Here is a 15744-nt window from a genome sequence, read left to right on the forward strand (position 1 = left end):
CAACATACCTCCATGAAAGAGATTCCTAAGCTCCAGACATCAGAATGGATTCCATACTGTTCCCCTGAAATTCTTTCAGGCTGTAAGAAAACAGATTGGGGTTGGTGAGTCGATGCAAGCTCCTCCAGAAAATAGAACATGAGCTGAGCTCAGCTAAGGCAGGTAGCCACCAACATTAATGTAGCATCTTATGGAGAGCAAAACAACTTTATGTGTGTGTGTGTGTGTGTGTGTGCGCGCGCGTAGTATACGTGATCTCAATGAATACCCGCAAAGTTCCTGTGAGGAAGGCTTTCTTACCCCTATTTTACAGTTGAAAAAAGGAGGATAAGAATAGTGAAGTAATTTAGGCAAGGTCCTAATTTAGTACATGAGCTGAGACCTGAACCCAGGTCTTCTCCCACCAAGTCCAGTGGTCTTAGTTGTGAAGAGACAAATTACACAACAATGTACAGTATTATCTATTTACATTTTGATAGATCAGTCTGGAGCACCAGGCTCTCTTCTATTTTTGATTTGCTAACCTTTTATTTGGAAATAATTCCAACTTTCAGGAAAGTAGAAAGAGTAAGAATAGTAAACAGAATATTCATATTTCCCTTACCCAGATTCACCTGTTACTAACATTTTACTCCACTTATCAGAATTTCGTTTGACATATACTGAGGAACAGTTTGAAAAGCCCATCTGGGACTGTTGGTCCTCCATTCAGATGTGTAGCAAATACCTGGTCTAGAAAGTCACTACACATACACTCTCTATTTCAACATGAATAATTTCATATTGAAGCAGGTGCTGCCTGGTCTCTCTTCCCTCCAGGATTTGGCATTCAGTGGGATACTTCACGGAAGTCTTTTGAATGAACACATGAACAAATGAATACGAGAAACTGAGGTGGAATGGTTTTGCCTAAGGTTACAGAGCTGGGCATGGCAGAGCTGAGCTCATAATCCATACAGCCTTCTTGGAACCCAAGACAGCATTCTATTCTTTGCACCTCCCTTGAATTTCCCAGCAGCCACCATAGCCACCATCCTTCAGAGCTCCCATGGGAGCCTCTAAGAGTAACTGCGGTCAGGGGCAAGCCTGGTACCCTGCAGATGGAGGAAACGGGCATCTACCACTGACAGGTAGGGGATATACCAGAGGTGTGGGATATGCAGGTGAGGTACTCTCAGGTAAGCGGGGAAGATCTTAAGTCCTATGTCTTGGCAAGTAGGCTTACTCAGGACCCAGAATTTTGTAACCTATTTCCCACTCCAATCCACTGGGCCACTGCAATGTATTTGCTGTCTTCTCTCCAGACCGCTTTCCATAAAATTAAATCAAGTCCTGATTAGATATAGCAGGATGGATTGCCTTACTTCCTTTCCTTTATTTGTTTCTTTAATTGCAAAACTCCTTTCCTACCAGGAATAATTCTTTCCAAGGGCCAAGAGTCATGTGACCAATTCTGCAAAATGCTAATAGACATGGTCATTCCAATCTCCTGCCACTTTTAGTTACATGTTCTATGTTCTAATCCCTGAAGTCATCATTTTTCAAGATCCTTGTTCACACATGAATGAATCCATTTTCCAATTCTAGCTAGTTCAACAGGTACCAGGACATCATTGTCATCATCATCATCATCACCATCATCATCATAATCGCTCCCATTTATTGAGGGATTTCCATGTGCTGGCAATTGTTTTAAGTGCTTTTTGTGTGTCTCATTTCAGATTCATAAACAGTCTTATTAGATTGGTTCTATTATCATCCCCATTTAACAGATGAGGAAAATGAGGCACAGAAAGGCTTAGTTTCCATTACGAACCATCACACAATGCTACTTCAACTATATAAGAAAGATAGTAATAGTTATCATTTAAGGATTTTCCAGATACTGGGCTAGATACTTTCTGTCCTCTACACTTCCTAACAATCTTGCAAAGGTAGATATTACTGCCCACATTTTACAGATGTAAAAGCTGAGGCTTAGAGGATTTGGAGAAATAGGAAACTTTGTACATTGTTGATGGGAATGTAAAATGGTGCAGCTGCTGTGGAAACTGGTTTGGTGATTCCTCAGAAAGTTAAACAGAATTACCATGTGACCAGTAATTCCATTTCTAGATATATACCCGAAAGAACTGAAAACAGGGACTCGAACAGATATCTGTATACCAATGTTCATCATTGCATAATTCACAATAGCCAAAAGATGGTAGCAACCCAAGTGTCCATCAACAGATGAATGAAAAAACAAAATGAGGTAATACATATAATGAAACACCATTAAGTTATGAAAAGGAATGAAGTTTTATTACATGCTACAATATGAACACTGAAGACATCATGTTGAATGAAATAAGCCAGACACAAAAGGAAAAATATATATGATTCCACTTATTGGCATGCCTAGAATATGCAAATTCATAGAGACAGAAAGTAGATTAAAAGTTTATAGCAGCCAAAGGGGAGGGGAAGGGGAGTTATTGCTTAATGGGTACAGAGTTTCTGTATGGGGTGATAAAAAAGTTTTGGTAATGGATAGTGGTGTTGGTAGCACAATATTGAGAATGTAATTAATACCACTGAACTGAACACGTGAAATTGGTTACAATGGGAAAATTTGGGTTGTATATATGTTACCACAATAAAGTTTTTAAAAATTAAAAGAAACAAAAAACTGAGGCTTACTAAAGATAAGTGACTTCCTCAAGTCTAGAGCTTGGATTAGCATTAAGTGTACTGTTCAACAGCAGGGCCAGGATTCAAACTAAAGTATGTCTGATTGCAAAATCAGGGTTCTTCTCAGTATATCAAAAATCCCCCAGACGCCCCCCTGAAGAGCTGGGGGAGAATGCAGAGGTGTTGGACTTCCTCACCTGGATTGTTGCTAATGTTCTCACAAACACTGGGGACTGATGGCTTGATGTGCTGAGACCTCTGTCTTGGGGCTGGCCCCTATGAAGCTTGTTGCTGAAAGAAGAGGCTAACCCCGCTTATAATTGTGCCTAAGAGTCTCCCCCTAAGTGCCTCTTTGTTGCTCAGATGTGGCCCTCTCTCTCTAACTAAGCCACCTTGGCAGGTGACCTTGCTGCCCTCTCCCCTACGTGGGACCTGACTCCCAGGGGTGTAAATCTCTGTGGCAAGGCAGGATATGACTCCCGGGGATGAATCTGGACCCAGCATCGTGGGATTGAGAACATCTTTACCAAAAGGGGGATGCAAAATGAAACAAATCTGAGCTTCAGTGGCTGAGAGATTTCAATGGAGTCGAGAGGTCACTCTGGTAGGCATTCTTAAGCACTATATAGATAGCACTTTTTAGGTTTTAATATATTGGAATAGCTAGAAGTAAATACCTGAAACTATCAAACTCCAACCCAGCAGCCTTGACTCTTAAAGACAATTGTATAACAGTGTAGCTTACAATGGGTAACAAGTGTGATTGTGAAAACCCTGTGGATCACACTTCTTTTATCCAGTGTATGGATGGATGAGAAGAAAAATGGGGACAAAAGCCAAATGAAAAATAGGGTGGGATGGGGGTGTGTGTGTGTGTGTGTGATCTGGGTGGTTTATTTATTTATTTATTTATTTTTATTTTTTATTCTGATTCTGAGTCTTCCTGGTATAAGGAAAATGTTCAAATAGATTGGGGTGATGAATGCACAACTATAAGACGGCACTGTGAACAGCTGTTTGTACACCATGGATGATTGCATGGTATGTGAATATTTCTCAATAAAAGAATTGAAAAAAAAAAAGAACATAGCAACAGTATGTAACTTATGAGAGAAACAAAACACATTCTATCACTCTCTAGCAATCTATCAAATAAAAAACAAATTAAAAAAAAAAAAGGCCCCCCAAATTAGAAGTCAGAAAGCCCAAGCATAGTTTCAATCTGGTCAGTATTTCTTGAATGTGGTCTTTGGACTACCCATCATAGAACTCCATGAGGTGCTTATTACAAATGAACCTTTGAGTCAGAATCTTTAGGTGTGGGTCTGAGGACCTTCATTTTAAAAATAATTTCCCTAGGTGATTCTTTGGTTTACTTAGCTTCAATCATTAAACTTTTCCTTGTTCCCTGGAGGGTCAACGACCTTTTATGTATCCCTGCCTTCCCTTACAGGTACCCCTTTACAGACCTTGACAAAGGCCACTTTTTTTTGTGAAGCATTTCCCTCCTGAGGCAGAATTAAGAATTACTGCTTCTGTACTTCATTGAAATGCTGTTCGTGTCTTTACTTTTTATCTGTCACACTGTTTTATAATCATCCGTTTTCTAGGCTGTTACCCCCAACAGGCAACGCGAGTATTTTATTATCTCATACCTAGTACCATGCTTGGCTCATAACTGATGAGCCATCAATGTGTGCTGACTGAAGGCATGTGACATACGATTAATGCACATTCGGTTTTAAGTATGAACTAATAATTAAGCTCCTTGTAGTATTCTTTCTCTGTTAATATAATTTCCCCATACATTATTGCCATTCAAGTCCATCAAGAACTTCCAGCAAACACAGAATTCTAAAATTGTCAAAAATTACTGAAAAATAAAACCATAACCAAATGTTGCCTTCATCTCTGTCCCTTCTTTCCTTCCTCTCTCCCTTTCTTCATTCCACTGACAGTCAACCACTGACAGTTTTGCTGTATAGAATACAGCAAAAACAAACATGAGTAACCAACATATAAAACATTTCCCAGAAGATGGCAGACTGGTGAGCTGTAAGTTTTAGTTACTCCTCCAGGAAAGTAGGTAAAAAGCCAGGAACTGCGTGGACTGGACACCACAGAGCAATCTGTCTTTGGGCATACTTCATACAACACTCATGAAAACGTGGAACTGCTGAGATCAGCGAAATCTGTAAGTTTTTGCGGCCAGGGGACCCGCGCCCCTCCCTGCCAGGCTCAGTCCCGGGGGAGGAGGGGCTGTCAGCTCCGGGAAGGAGAAGGGAGAACTGCAGTGGCTGCTCTTATCGGAAACTCATTCTACTGATTCAAACTCCAACCACAGATAGACTGAGACCAGACACCAGAGACTCTGAGAGCAGCCAGCCCAGCAGGGAGGAGACAGGCATAGAAAAAAAAACAACACGAAAAACTCCAAAATAAAAGCAGAGGATTTTCGGAGTTCTGGTGAACACAGAAAGGGGAAGGGTGGAGCTCAGGCCTTGAGGCGCATATGCAAATCCCGAAGCAAAGCTGATCTCTCTGCCCTGTGGACCTTTCCTTAATGGCCCTGGTTGCTTTGTCTATTAGCATTTCAATAACCCATTAGATCTCTGAGGAGGGCCGTTTTTTTTTTTTTTTTTTTTTTTAAATCCTTTTTTCTTTTTCTAAAACAATTACTCTAAGAAGCCCAATACAGAAAGCTTCAAAGAATTGCAATTTGGGCACGTCAAGTCAAGAGCAGAACTAAGAGAGCTCTGAGACAAAAGGCAATAATCCAGTGGCTGAGAAAATTCACTAAACAACACAACTTCCCAAGAAAAGGGGGGTGTCCGCTCACAGCCACCATCCAGGTGAACAGGAAACACTCCTGCCCATCGCCAGCCCCATAGCCCAGAGCTGCCCCAGACAACCCAGTGTGACGGAAGTGCTTCAAATAACAGGCACACACCACAAAACTGGGCGTGGACATTAGCCTTCCCTGCAACCTCAGCTGAATGTCCCAGAACTGGGAAGGTGGAGCAGTGTGAATTAACAAAGCCCCATTCAGCCATCATTTGAGCAGACTGGGAGCCTCCCTACACAGCCCAGCAGCCCAGAACTGCCCTGGGGGGACAGCACTCACCTGTGACATAGCACAGTCATCCCTCAACAGAGGACCCGGGGTGCACAGCCTGGAAGAGGGGCCCACTTGCAAGTCTCAGGAGCCATACGCCAATACCAAAGACTTGTGGGTCAGTGGCAGAGACAAACTGTGGCAGGACTGAACTGAAGGATTAGACTATTGCAGCAGCTTTAAAACTCTAGGATCATCAGGGAGATTTGATTGTTAGGGCCACCCCCCTCCCCGACTGCCCAGAAACACGCCCCACATACAGGGCAGGCAACACCAACTACACACGCAAGCTTGGTACACCAATTGGGCCCCACAAGACTCACTCCCCCACTCACCAAAAAGGTTAAGCAGGGGAGAACTGGCTTGTGGAGAACAGGTGGCTCGTGGACGCCACCTGCTGGTTAGTTAGAGAAAGTGTACTCCACGAAGCTGTAGATCTGATAAATTAGAGATAAGGACTTCAATAGGTCTACAAACCCTAAAAGAACCCTATCAAGTTCAGCAAATGCCACGAGGCCAAAAACAACAGAAAATTATAAAGCATATGAAAAAACCAGATGATATGGATAACCCAAGCCCAAGCACCCAAATCAAAAGACCAGAAGAGACACAGCACCTAGAGCAGCTACTCAAAGAACTAAAGATGAACAATGAGACCATAGTACGGGATATGAAGGAAATCAAGAAGACGCTAGAAGAGCGTAAAGAAGACATTGCAAGACTAAATAAAAAAATGGATGATCTTATGGAAATTAAAGAAACTGTTGACCAAATTAAAAAGATTCTGGACACTCATAGTACAAGACTAGAGGAAGTTGAACAACGAATCAGTGACCTGGAAGATGACAGAATGGAAAATGAAAGCATAAAAGAAAGAATGGGGAAAAAAATTGAAAAACTCGAAATGGACCTCAGGGATATGACAGATAATATGAAACGTCCAAATATAAGACTCATTGGTGTCCCAGAAGGGGAAGAAAAGGGTAAAGGTCTAGGAAGAGTATTCAAAGAAATTGTTGGGGAAAACTTCCCAAATCTTCTAAACAACATAAATACACAAATCATAAATGCTCAGCGAACTCCAAATAGAATAAATCCAAAAAAACCCACTCCGAGACATATACTGATCACACTGTCAAACATAGAAGAGAAGGAGCAAGTTCTGAAAGCAGCAAGAGAAAAGCAATTCACCACATACAAAGGAAACAACATAAGACTAAGTAGTGACTACTCAGCAGCCACCATGGAGGCGAGAAGGCAGTGGCACGATATATTTAAAATTCTGAGTGACAGGAATTTCCAGCCAAGAATACTTTATCCAGCAAAGCTCTCCTTCAAATTTGAGGGAGAGCTTAAATTTTTCACAGACAAAGAAATGCTGAGAGAATTTGCTAACAAGAGACCTGCCCTACTGGAGATACTAAAGGGAGCCCTACAGACAGAGAAACAAAGACAGGACAGAGAGACTTGGAGAAAGGTTCAGTACTAAAGAGATTCGGTATGGGTACAATAAAAGATATTAATAGAGAGAGGGAAAAATATGGCAAACATAAACCAAAGGATAAGATGGCTGATTCAAGAAATGCCTTCACGGATTTAACGTTGAATGTAAATGGATTAAACTCCCCAATTAAAAGATATAGATTCGCAGAATGGATCAAAAAAAATGAACCATCAATACGTTGCATACAAGAGACTCATTTTAGACACAGGGACACAAAGAAACTGAAAGTGAAAGGATGGAAAAAAATATTTCATGCAAGCTACAGCCAAAAGAAAGCAGGTGTAGCAATATTAATCTCAGATAAAATAGACTTCAAATGCAGGGATGTTTTGACAGACAAAGAAGGCCACTACATACTAATAAAAGGGGCAATTCAGCAAGAAGAAATAACAATCGTAAATGTCTATGCACCCAATCAAGGTGCCACAAAATACATGAGAGAAACACTGGCAAAACTAAAGGAAGCAATTGATGTTTCCACAATAATTGTGGGAGACTTCAACACATCACTCTCTCCTATAGATAGATCAACCAGACAGAAGACCAATAAGGAAATTGAAAACCTAAACAATCTGATAAATGAATTAGATTTAACAGACATCTACAGGACATTACATCCCAAATCACCAGGATACACATACTTTTCTAGTGCTCACGGAACTTTCTCCAGAATAGATCATATGCTGGGACATAAAACAAGCCTCAATAAATTTAAAAAGATTGAAATTATTCAAAGCACATTCTCTGACCACAATGGAATACAATTAGAAGTCAATAACCATCAGAGACTTAGAAAATTCACAAATACCTGGAGGTTAAACAACACACTCCTAAACAATCAGTGGGTTAAAGAAGAAATAGCAAGAGAAATTGCTAAATATATAGAGACGAATGAAAATGAGAACACAACATACCAAAACCTATGGGATGCAGCAAAAGCAGTGCTAAGGGGGAAATTTATAGCACTAAACGCATATATTAAAAAGGAAGAAAGAGCCAAAATCGGAGAACTAATGGATCAACTGAAGAAGCTAGAAAATGAACAGCAAACCAATGCTAAACCAAGTAGAAGAAAAGAAATAACAAGGATTAAAGCAGAAATAAATGACATAGAGAACAAAAAAACAATAGAGAGGATAAATATCACCAAAAGTTGGTTCTTTGAGAAGATCAACAAGATTGACAAGCCCCTAGCTAGACTGACAAAATCAAAAAGAGAGAAGACCCATATAAACAAAATAATGAATGAAAAAGGTGACATAACTGCAGATCCTGAAGAAATTAAAAAAATTATAAGAGGATATTATGAACAACTGTATGGCAACAAACTGGATAATGTAGAAGAAATGGACAATTTCCTGGAAACATATGAACAACCTAGACTGACCAGAGAAGAAATAGAAGACCTCAACCAACCCATCACAAGCAAAGAGATCCAATCAGTCATCAAAAATCTTCCCACAAATAAATGCCCAGGGCCAGATGGCTTCACAGGGGAATTCTACCAAACTTTCCAGAAAGAACTGACACCAATCTTACTCAAACTCTTTCAAAACATTGAAAACAATGGAACACTACCTAACTCATTTTATGAAGCTAACATCAATCTAATACCAAAACCAGGCAAAGATGCTACAAAAAAGGAAAACTACCGGCCAATCTCCCTAATGAATATAGATGCAAAAATCCTCAACAAAATACTTGCAAATCGAATCCAAAGACACATTAAAAAAATCATACATCGATTTGTTTTGTATGACTGCGTGGTATATGAATATATCTCAATAAAATGAAGATTAAAAAAAAAAATCATACATCATGACCAAGTGGGGTTCATTCCAGGCATGCAAGGATGGTTCAACATAAGAAAAACAATCAATGTATTACAACACATTAAAAACTCGAAAGGGAAAAATCAATTGATCATCTCAATAGATGCTGAAAAAGCATTTGACAAAATCCAACATCCCTTTTTGATAAAAACACTTCAAAAGGTAGGAATTGAAGGAAACTTCCTCAACATGATAAAGAGCATATATGAAAAACCCACAGCCAGCACAGTACTCAATGGTGAGAGACTGAAAGCCTTCCCTCTAAGATCAGGAACAAGACAAGGATGCCCGCTGTCACCACTGTTATTCAACATTGTGCTGGAAGTGCTAGCCAGGGCAATCCGGCAAGACAAAGAAATAAAAGGCATCCAAATTGGAAAAGAAGAAGTAAAACTGTCATTGTCTGCAGATGATATGATCTTATATCTAGAAAACCCTGAGAAATCAACGATACACCTACTAGAGCTAATAAACAAATTTAGCAAAGTAGCGGGATACAAGATTAAAGCACATAAGTCAGTAATGTTTCTATATGCTAGAAATGAACAAACTGAAGAGACACTCAAGAAAAAGATACCATTTTCAATAGCAACTAAAAAAATCAAGTACCTAGGAATAAACTTAACCAAAGATGTAAAAGACCTATACAAAGAAAACTACATAACTCTACTAAAAGAAATAGAAGGGGACCTTAAAAGATGGAAAAATATTCCATGTTCATGGATAGGAAGGCTAAATGTCATTAAGATGTCAATTCTACCCAAACTCATCTACAGATTCAATGCAATCCCAATCAAAATTCCAACAACCTACTTTGCAGACTTGGAAAAGCTAGTTATCAAATTTATTTGGAAAGGGAAGATGCCTCGAATTGCTAAAGACACTCTAAAAAAGAAAAACGAAGTGGGAGGACTTACACTCCCTGACTTTGAAGCTTATTATAAAGCCACAGTTGCCAAAACAGCATGGTACTGGCACAAAGATAGACATATAGATCAATGGAATCGAATTGAGAATTCAGAGATAGACCCTCAGATCTATGGCCGACTGATCTTTGATAAGGCCTCCAAAGTCACCGAACTGAGCCATAACGGTCTTTTCAACAAATGGGGCTGGGAGAGTTGGATATCCATATCCAAAAGAATGAAAGAGGACCCCTACCTCACCCCCTACACAAAAATTAACTCAAAATGGACCAAAGATCTCAACATAAAAGAAAGTACCATAAAACTCCTAGAAGATAATGTAGGAAAACATCTTCAAGACCTTGTATTAGGAGGCCACTTCCTAGACTTTACACCCAAAGCACAAGCAACAAAAGAGAAAATAGATAAATGGGAACTCCTCAAGCTTAGAAGTTTCTGCACCTCAAAGGAATTTCTCAAAAAGGTAAAGAGGCAGCCAACTCAATGGGAAAAAATTTTTGGAAACCATGTATCTGACAAAAGACTGATATCTTGCATATACAAAGAAATCCTACAACTCAATGACAATAGTACAGACAGCCCAATTATAAAATGGGCAAAAGATATGAAAAGACAGTTCTCTGAAGAGGAAATACAAATGGCCAAGAAACACATGAAAAAATGTTCAGCTTCACTAGCTATTAGAGAGATGCAAATTAAGACCACAATGAGATACCATCTAACACCGGTTAGAATGGCTGCCATTAAACAAACAGGAAACTACAAATGCTGGAGGGGATGTGGAGAAATTGGAACTCTTATTCATTGTTGGTGGGACTGTATAATGGTTCAGCCACTCTGGAAGTCAGTCTGGCAGTTCCTTAGAAAACTAGATATACAGCTACCATTCGATCCAGCGATTGCACTTCTCGGTATATACCCGGAAGATCGGAAAGCAGTGACACGAACAGATATCTGCACGCCAATGTTCATAGCAGCATTATTCACAATTGCCAAGAGGTGGAAACAACCCAAATGTCCTTCAACAGATGAGTGGATAAATAAAATGTGGTATATACACACGATGGAATACTACGCGGCAGTAAGAAGGAACGATCTGGTGAAACATATGACAACATGGATGAACCTTGAATACATAATGCTGAGCGAAATAAGCCAGGCACAAAAAGAGAAATATTATATGCTACCACTAATGTGAACTTTGAGAAATGTAAAACAAATGGTTTATAATGTAGAATGTAGGGGAACTAGCAGTAGAGAGCAATTAAGGAAGGGGGAACAATAATCCAAGAAGAACAGATAAGCCATTTAACGTTCTGGGGATGCCCAGAAATGACTATGGTCTGTTAATTTCTGATGGATGTAGTAGGAACAAGTTCACTGAAATGTTGCTATATTATGTAACTTTCTTGGGGTAAAGTAGGAACATGTTGGAAGTCAAGCAGTTATCTTAGGTTAGTTGTCTTTTTCTTACTCCCTTGTTATGGTCTCTTTGAAATGTTCTTTTATTGTATGTTTGTTTTCTTTTTAACTTTTTTTTTTCATACAGTTGATTTAAAAAAGAAGGGAAAGTTAAAAAAAAAAAAGAAAAAAGAAAAAAGACAAACAAGGAAAAAAAAAAAAAAAGATGTAGTGCCCCCTTGAGGAGCCTGTGGAGAATGCAGGGGTATTTGCCTACCCCACCTCCAAGGTTGCTAACATGACCACAGACATAGGGGACTGGTGGTTTGATGGGTTGAGCCCTCTACCATAAGTTTTACCCTTGGGAAGACGGTTGCTGCAAAGGAGAGGCTAGGCCTCCCTGTATTTGTGCCTAAGAGTCTCCTCCTGAATGCCTCTTTGTTGCTCAGATGTGGCCCTCTCTCTCTGGCTAAGCCAACTTGAAAGGTGAAATCACTGCCCTCCCCCCTACGTGGGATCAGACACCCAGGGAAGTGAATCTCCCTGGCAACGTGGAATATGACTCCCGGGGAGGAATGTAGACCCGGCATCGTGGGATGGAGAACATCTTCTTGACCAAAAGGGGGATGTGAAAGGAAATGAAATAAGCTTCAGTGGCAGTGAGATTCCAAAACGAGCCGAGAGATCACTCTGGTGGGCACTCTTACGCACACTTTAGACAACCTTTTTTAGGTTCTAAAGAATTGGGGTAGCTGGTGGTGGATACCTGAAACTATTAAACTACAACCCAGAACCCATGAATCTCGAAGACAGTTGTATAAAAATGTAGCTTATGAGGGGTGACAGTGGGATTGGGAATGCCATAAGGACCAAACTCCACTTTGTCTAGTTTATGGATGGATGTGTAGAAAAGTAGGGGAAGCAAACAAACAGACAAAGGTACCCAGTGTTCTTTTTTACTTCAATTGCTCTTTTTCACTCTAATTATTATTCTTGTTATTTTTGTGTGTGTGCTAATGAAGGTGTCAGGGATTGATTTAGGTGATGAATGTACAACTATGTAATGGTACTGTAAACAATCGAAAGTACAATTTGTTTTGTATGACTGCGTGGTATGTGAATATATCTCAATAAAATGTTGATTAAAAAAAAAAGGATATGTAATACATTTAGAAAGTGACAGCGTGGTATGACTGTTCAACATTCAATTCATGTCTTCAGCAACAACAGAGTAAAGGTTAGAAATATAAAAAAAAAAACAAAAAAAAAAAAAAATTTCCCAATGACCAATAATGGCATTAAATACATTCATTATATTTGCCTATTGAACATTGAAAGCAAACACAAACTGCAAACTGAAAATAAAGCATAGAAAAATTAATTTAAAAAAGAAAACACAGGAAAAGTGATAATGTTCACATAAGAGAACTCCTTGAGGATAAGACTGTGACAATTTCTCATTGCAGAAATTAGTCTTACAATAAGCTAACAAAATGAGATTACTGTTGTGACAGTGCTTGAAGTAGATTGCTCAGCAAAAAGTAGGTAACAAGTTCCAGGGGTCTATCCTGGAGAACTCATAAGGTAGACAGAGACTGGGAAATGCACCCAGGCCCCTAAAACTGACTTAAGGCATAAGATAAGCCCTAATACACTCTGCATTTATGGAGCCAGGCCCTGATGACCCGAGGCTGCACAATACAAAGCTGTGCTCACACTTGAAGGCCAAGTGGACTGCCCTATCCTCTCCTCTTTAAAACAAAATGAAACAAAGCAAAACCAATCATGAGGTACCATACCAATAACAGAAGGTCTGTGATGGACATTTTGCAGTTAAAAAGCTAAAGCTGGGGTTGCTTTCTGACATGACAGCTACCACTAGTGTGAAAAGGCTTAATAATAGGAAAAACATGACTCTCATCTGAAGCACCTCTATACTGAGGTTTAAGAGAGAGAAAGAGAGAGAGAGAGAGAGAGAGAGAGAAAGAGAGAGAGAGAGAGAGTGTGTGTTGAGAGGGGATTGGTCTGTTCTCAATAGGAACAGTGAGGAGTAGTGATGATCTAAAAGGCAGAATTTACAGAGGCTCTTAAAGAGCAGTGGCTCTGAGCTGGCATTCACACTCTTTCCAGCTATCCAAGGACAGAGATAAGGACTGACCACTGTGACTCAGGAATTGTCTGTGTTTACAACACAATACCCCAGGGTTTATGTGTCAAAAGCAGGAAGATACCAATGTACACTCTTCATCACTTCTGAAAAAAAGGAGTTTCTGGTGAGAGAGTATTCAGAAAACTTATAAAGTATGCACAAAAACTTTTTAGGCTGGCATGTAATCAAAGTATATCACACTGTTTTAAAGTCAGAAAGATCCCTGTGTGGGTAGTAGAGCTTACTGGTTAAACAAGGGCTAAGGAGTCAGACTGTCCCTTGTTCAGAGCTATCTTCCAGTTCACTTATTTTTTCTTCTGTTTTGTCCAACTTGCTGCTGAATACAATGAATTTTTAATTTCAGTTGATACATTTTTCATTTCTAGAAGTTTTTTTGGGACTTTTTTCAAATCTATGTGACTTTTATAATTTAAGATATTTTTGAGTTTGTGACATATTTCTTTAAATATGACAAGCACAGTTATTTAAAAATCTGGGATCTTAATTGTATGTGCATTTGGTTCTGAAGCTTGTTGTTCCTGCTGGTTCTCCTTCATGTTGCTTTGTTTCCTTGTGCACTGGTTTTCTTTGACTGTTTGCTAGTTTTTGCTCTTGAATAAATTTTGGGAGAGGTTCTCTGAGGATTAACCTCAAGAGAGGTTTTGTGTTTGTTTCTGACAGGCATCTGGGGGTGGTAATAGCCAGGACCACTTGAAAAAACGTTCTCTGCAAGAAGTTCCTTGTCAACTCAGGCCATGTACACATAACCAGGATGCAAATCTTCCAAAGCCAGTCTATGGCCTCAACCTTTTCCTTTTTCCTTCTGCTTCTCTGCTTAGTTCTGAAAAGCCTTGCCTTCAGTTCCCTGAGATCGGGGGAGAAGTAGCAGCTTTAGATCTGGTTTGTCCTTACACTGATAGTGAACCCTTTAAGGTCCCAGTATGATAAGGTGTCTCCTTTGAGCACCTCTGCCTTAGGTGGGCTCTGGAGCTTGACTTCCACCCGTCTATCCTGAGGATGGTATAGGCAAATGCCGTCAAAGATGAGTAGCTTTGGTACTTGGATGTTCTGCTTTCCTCTGTTGTGGGATTAAAACCAAAAATTGTCCTGGAGTTCCTCTTTGACTTTTTAACTCTCTGGTTCATTTGAAATAGTTTAAACAATATTTTAAATGGCATTTTTTCAGCAGAAGAGTTAATCTAAATGAGCTTACCTGCTACTACTAGAAATTAAAAGCTGGCCTCCAAACTAAGTCTTGACTCTCACTGTTTGTCAATTCTAAGATCCTGGTCTAGTTATAGTTAATTCATTTTTGGTCTCCTAATGTGTAAAATGAGATGATTAATAATAATAAATTACCTATACCTCACAGGGCTGTGTGAAGATCAAATGAATCCATGTAACGTGCTTGGTCCAGCATGTGGCACATGGGAATGCTCAGTAAATATTAGCCTCCTTCTAATCATCACCACTTCCATCACCAACACTGTATGAGCATGGTCAGTTGAGTTGGATCATGCAACCCACATGGCTGTTACTCAGGGTAAAGACGATTTCCAAGGATAGGAATAATTTGGATGGAAAAAAAAATTCAAGTGATAAAAATGATCATTTAGACTGACTTTCTGATCCTAAACAGCAAGTGACAGGTATTTTTTAAATGGGCTCTTTTTTTTTTTTTTTTTGGATATATTGCATTCCAGCAGCATTAGCAAACCGAAACACTTACCATGTTTTTGTTTTTGTTTTTAAATTATTGTTTTTTTAATCTTATTTTTTATTGTGGAATATAATTTATATACATAGAAGTGTTAACTTTCCAAGTGCAATTTAACAAGTAGTTAGAGAGCAAATCAGAGAATGTTATGGGTTACAGTTCCAGTTTCAGTTATTTCCTTATTGTGAAAAATAACACATATGCAAAAAGGTAATAACTTTCAAAGTACAATTTAAGAAGTAATTATATAGGGAATTTCCAAAATGTTATGAGTTACAGTACCATAGTTTCAGTTATCTCCTTATTGTGAAATATAATATATATACAAAGTTATCACTTGAAAGTGATAACTTTCAAGTTACAATTTAACAAATAGCTACAGAGCAAATTTCAAAGGATCCTTTGGGTTACAGTTCCACCATTTCAG

The 15744-nt window shown here is 39.2% G+C and overlaps 1 protein-coding gene across 4 annotated transcripts in view; it reads right to left on the minus strand.

Moving 5' to 3' along the window:
* The window catches only part of MAP2K5 (mitogen-activated protein kinase kinase 5), a 320772-nt gene that overhangs the window by 117676 nt on the left and 187352 nt on the right, over window positions 1-15744 (minus strand). For all 4 annotated transcript variants that reach the window (XM_037833600.1, XM_037833604.1, XM_037833603.1 and 1 more), the window contains one exon: window positions 9-80. In XM_037833600.1, the coding sequence (XP_037689528.1) occupies window positions 9-80 (72 nt within the window). The remainder of the gene's footprint in view (window positions 1-8; window positions 81-15744) is intronic.

The sequence above is a fragment of the Choloepus didactylus genome, chromosome 4 (assembly GCF_015220235.1).
Source record: "Choloepus didactylus isolate mChoDid1 chromosome 4, mChoDid1.pri, whole genome shotgun sequence".
Classification (NCBI taxonomy): domain Eukaryota; kingdom Metazoa; phylum Chordata; class Mammalia; order Pilosa; family Megalonychidae; genus Choloepus; species Choloepus didactylus.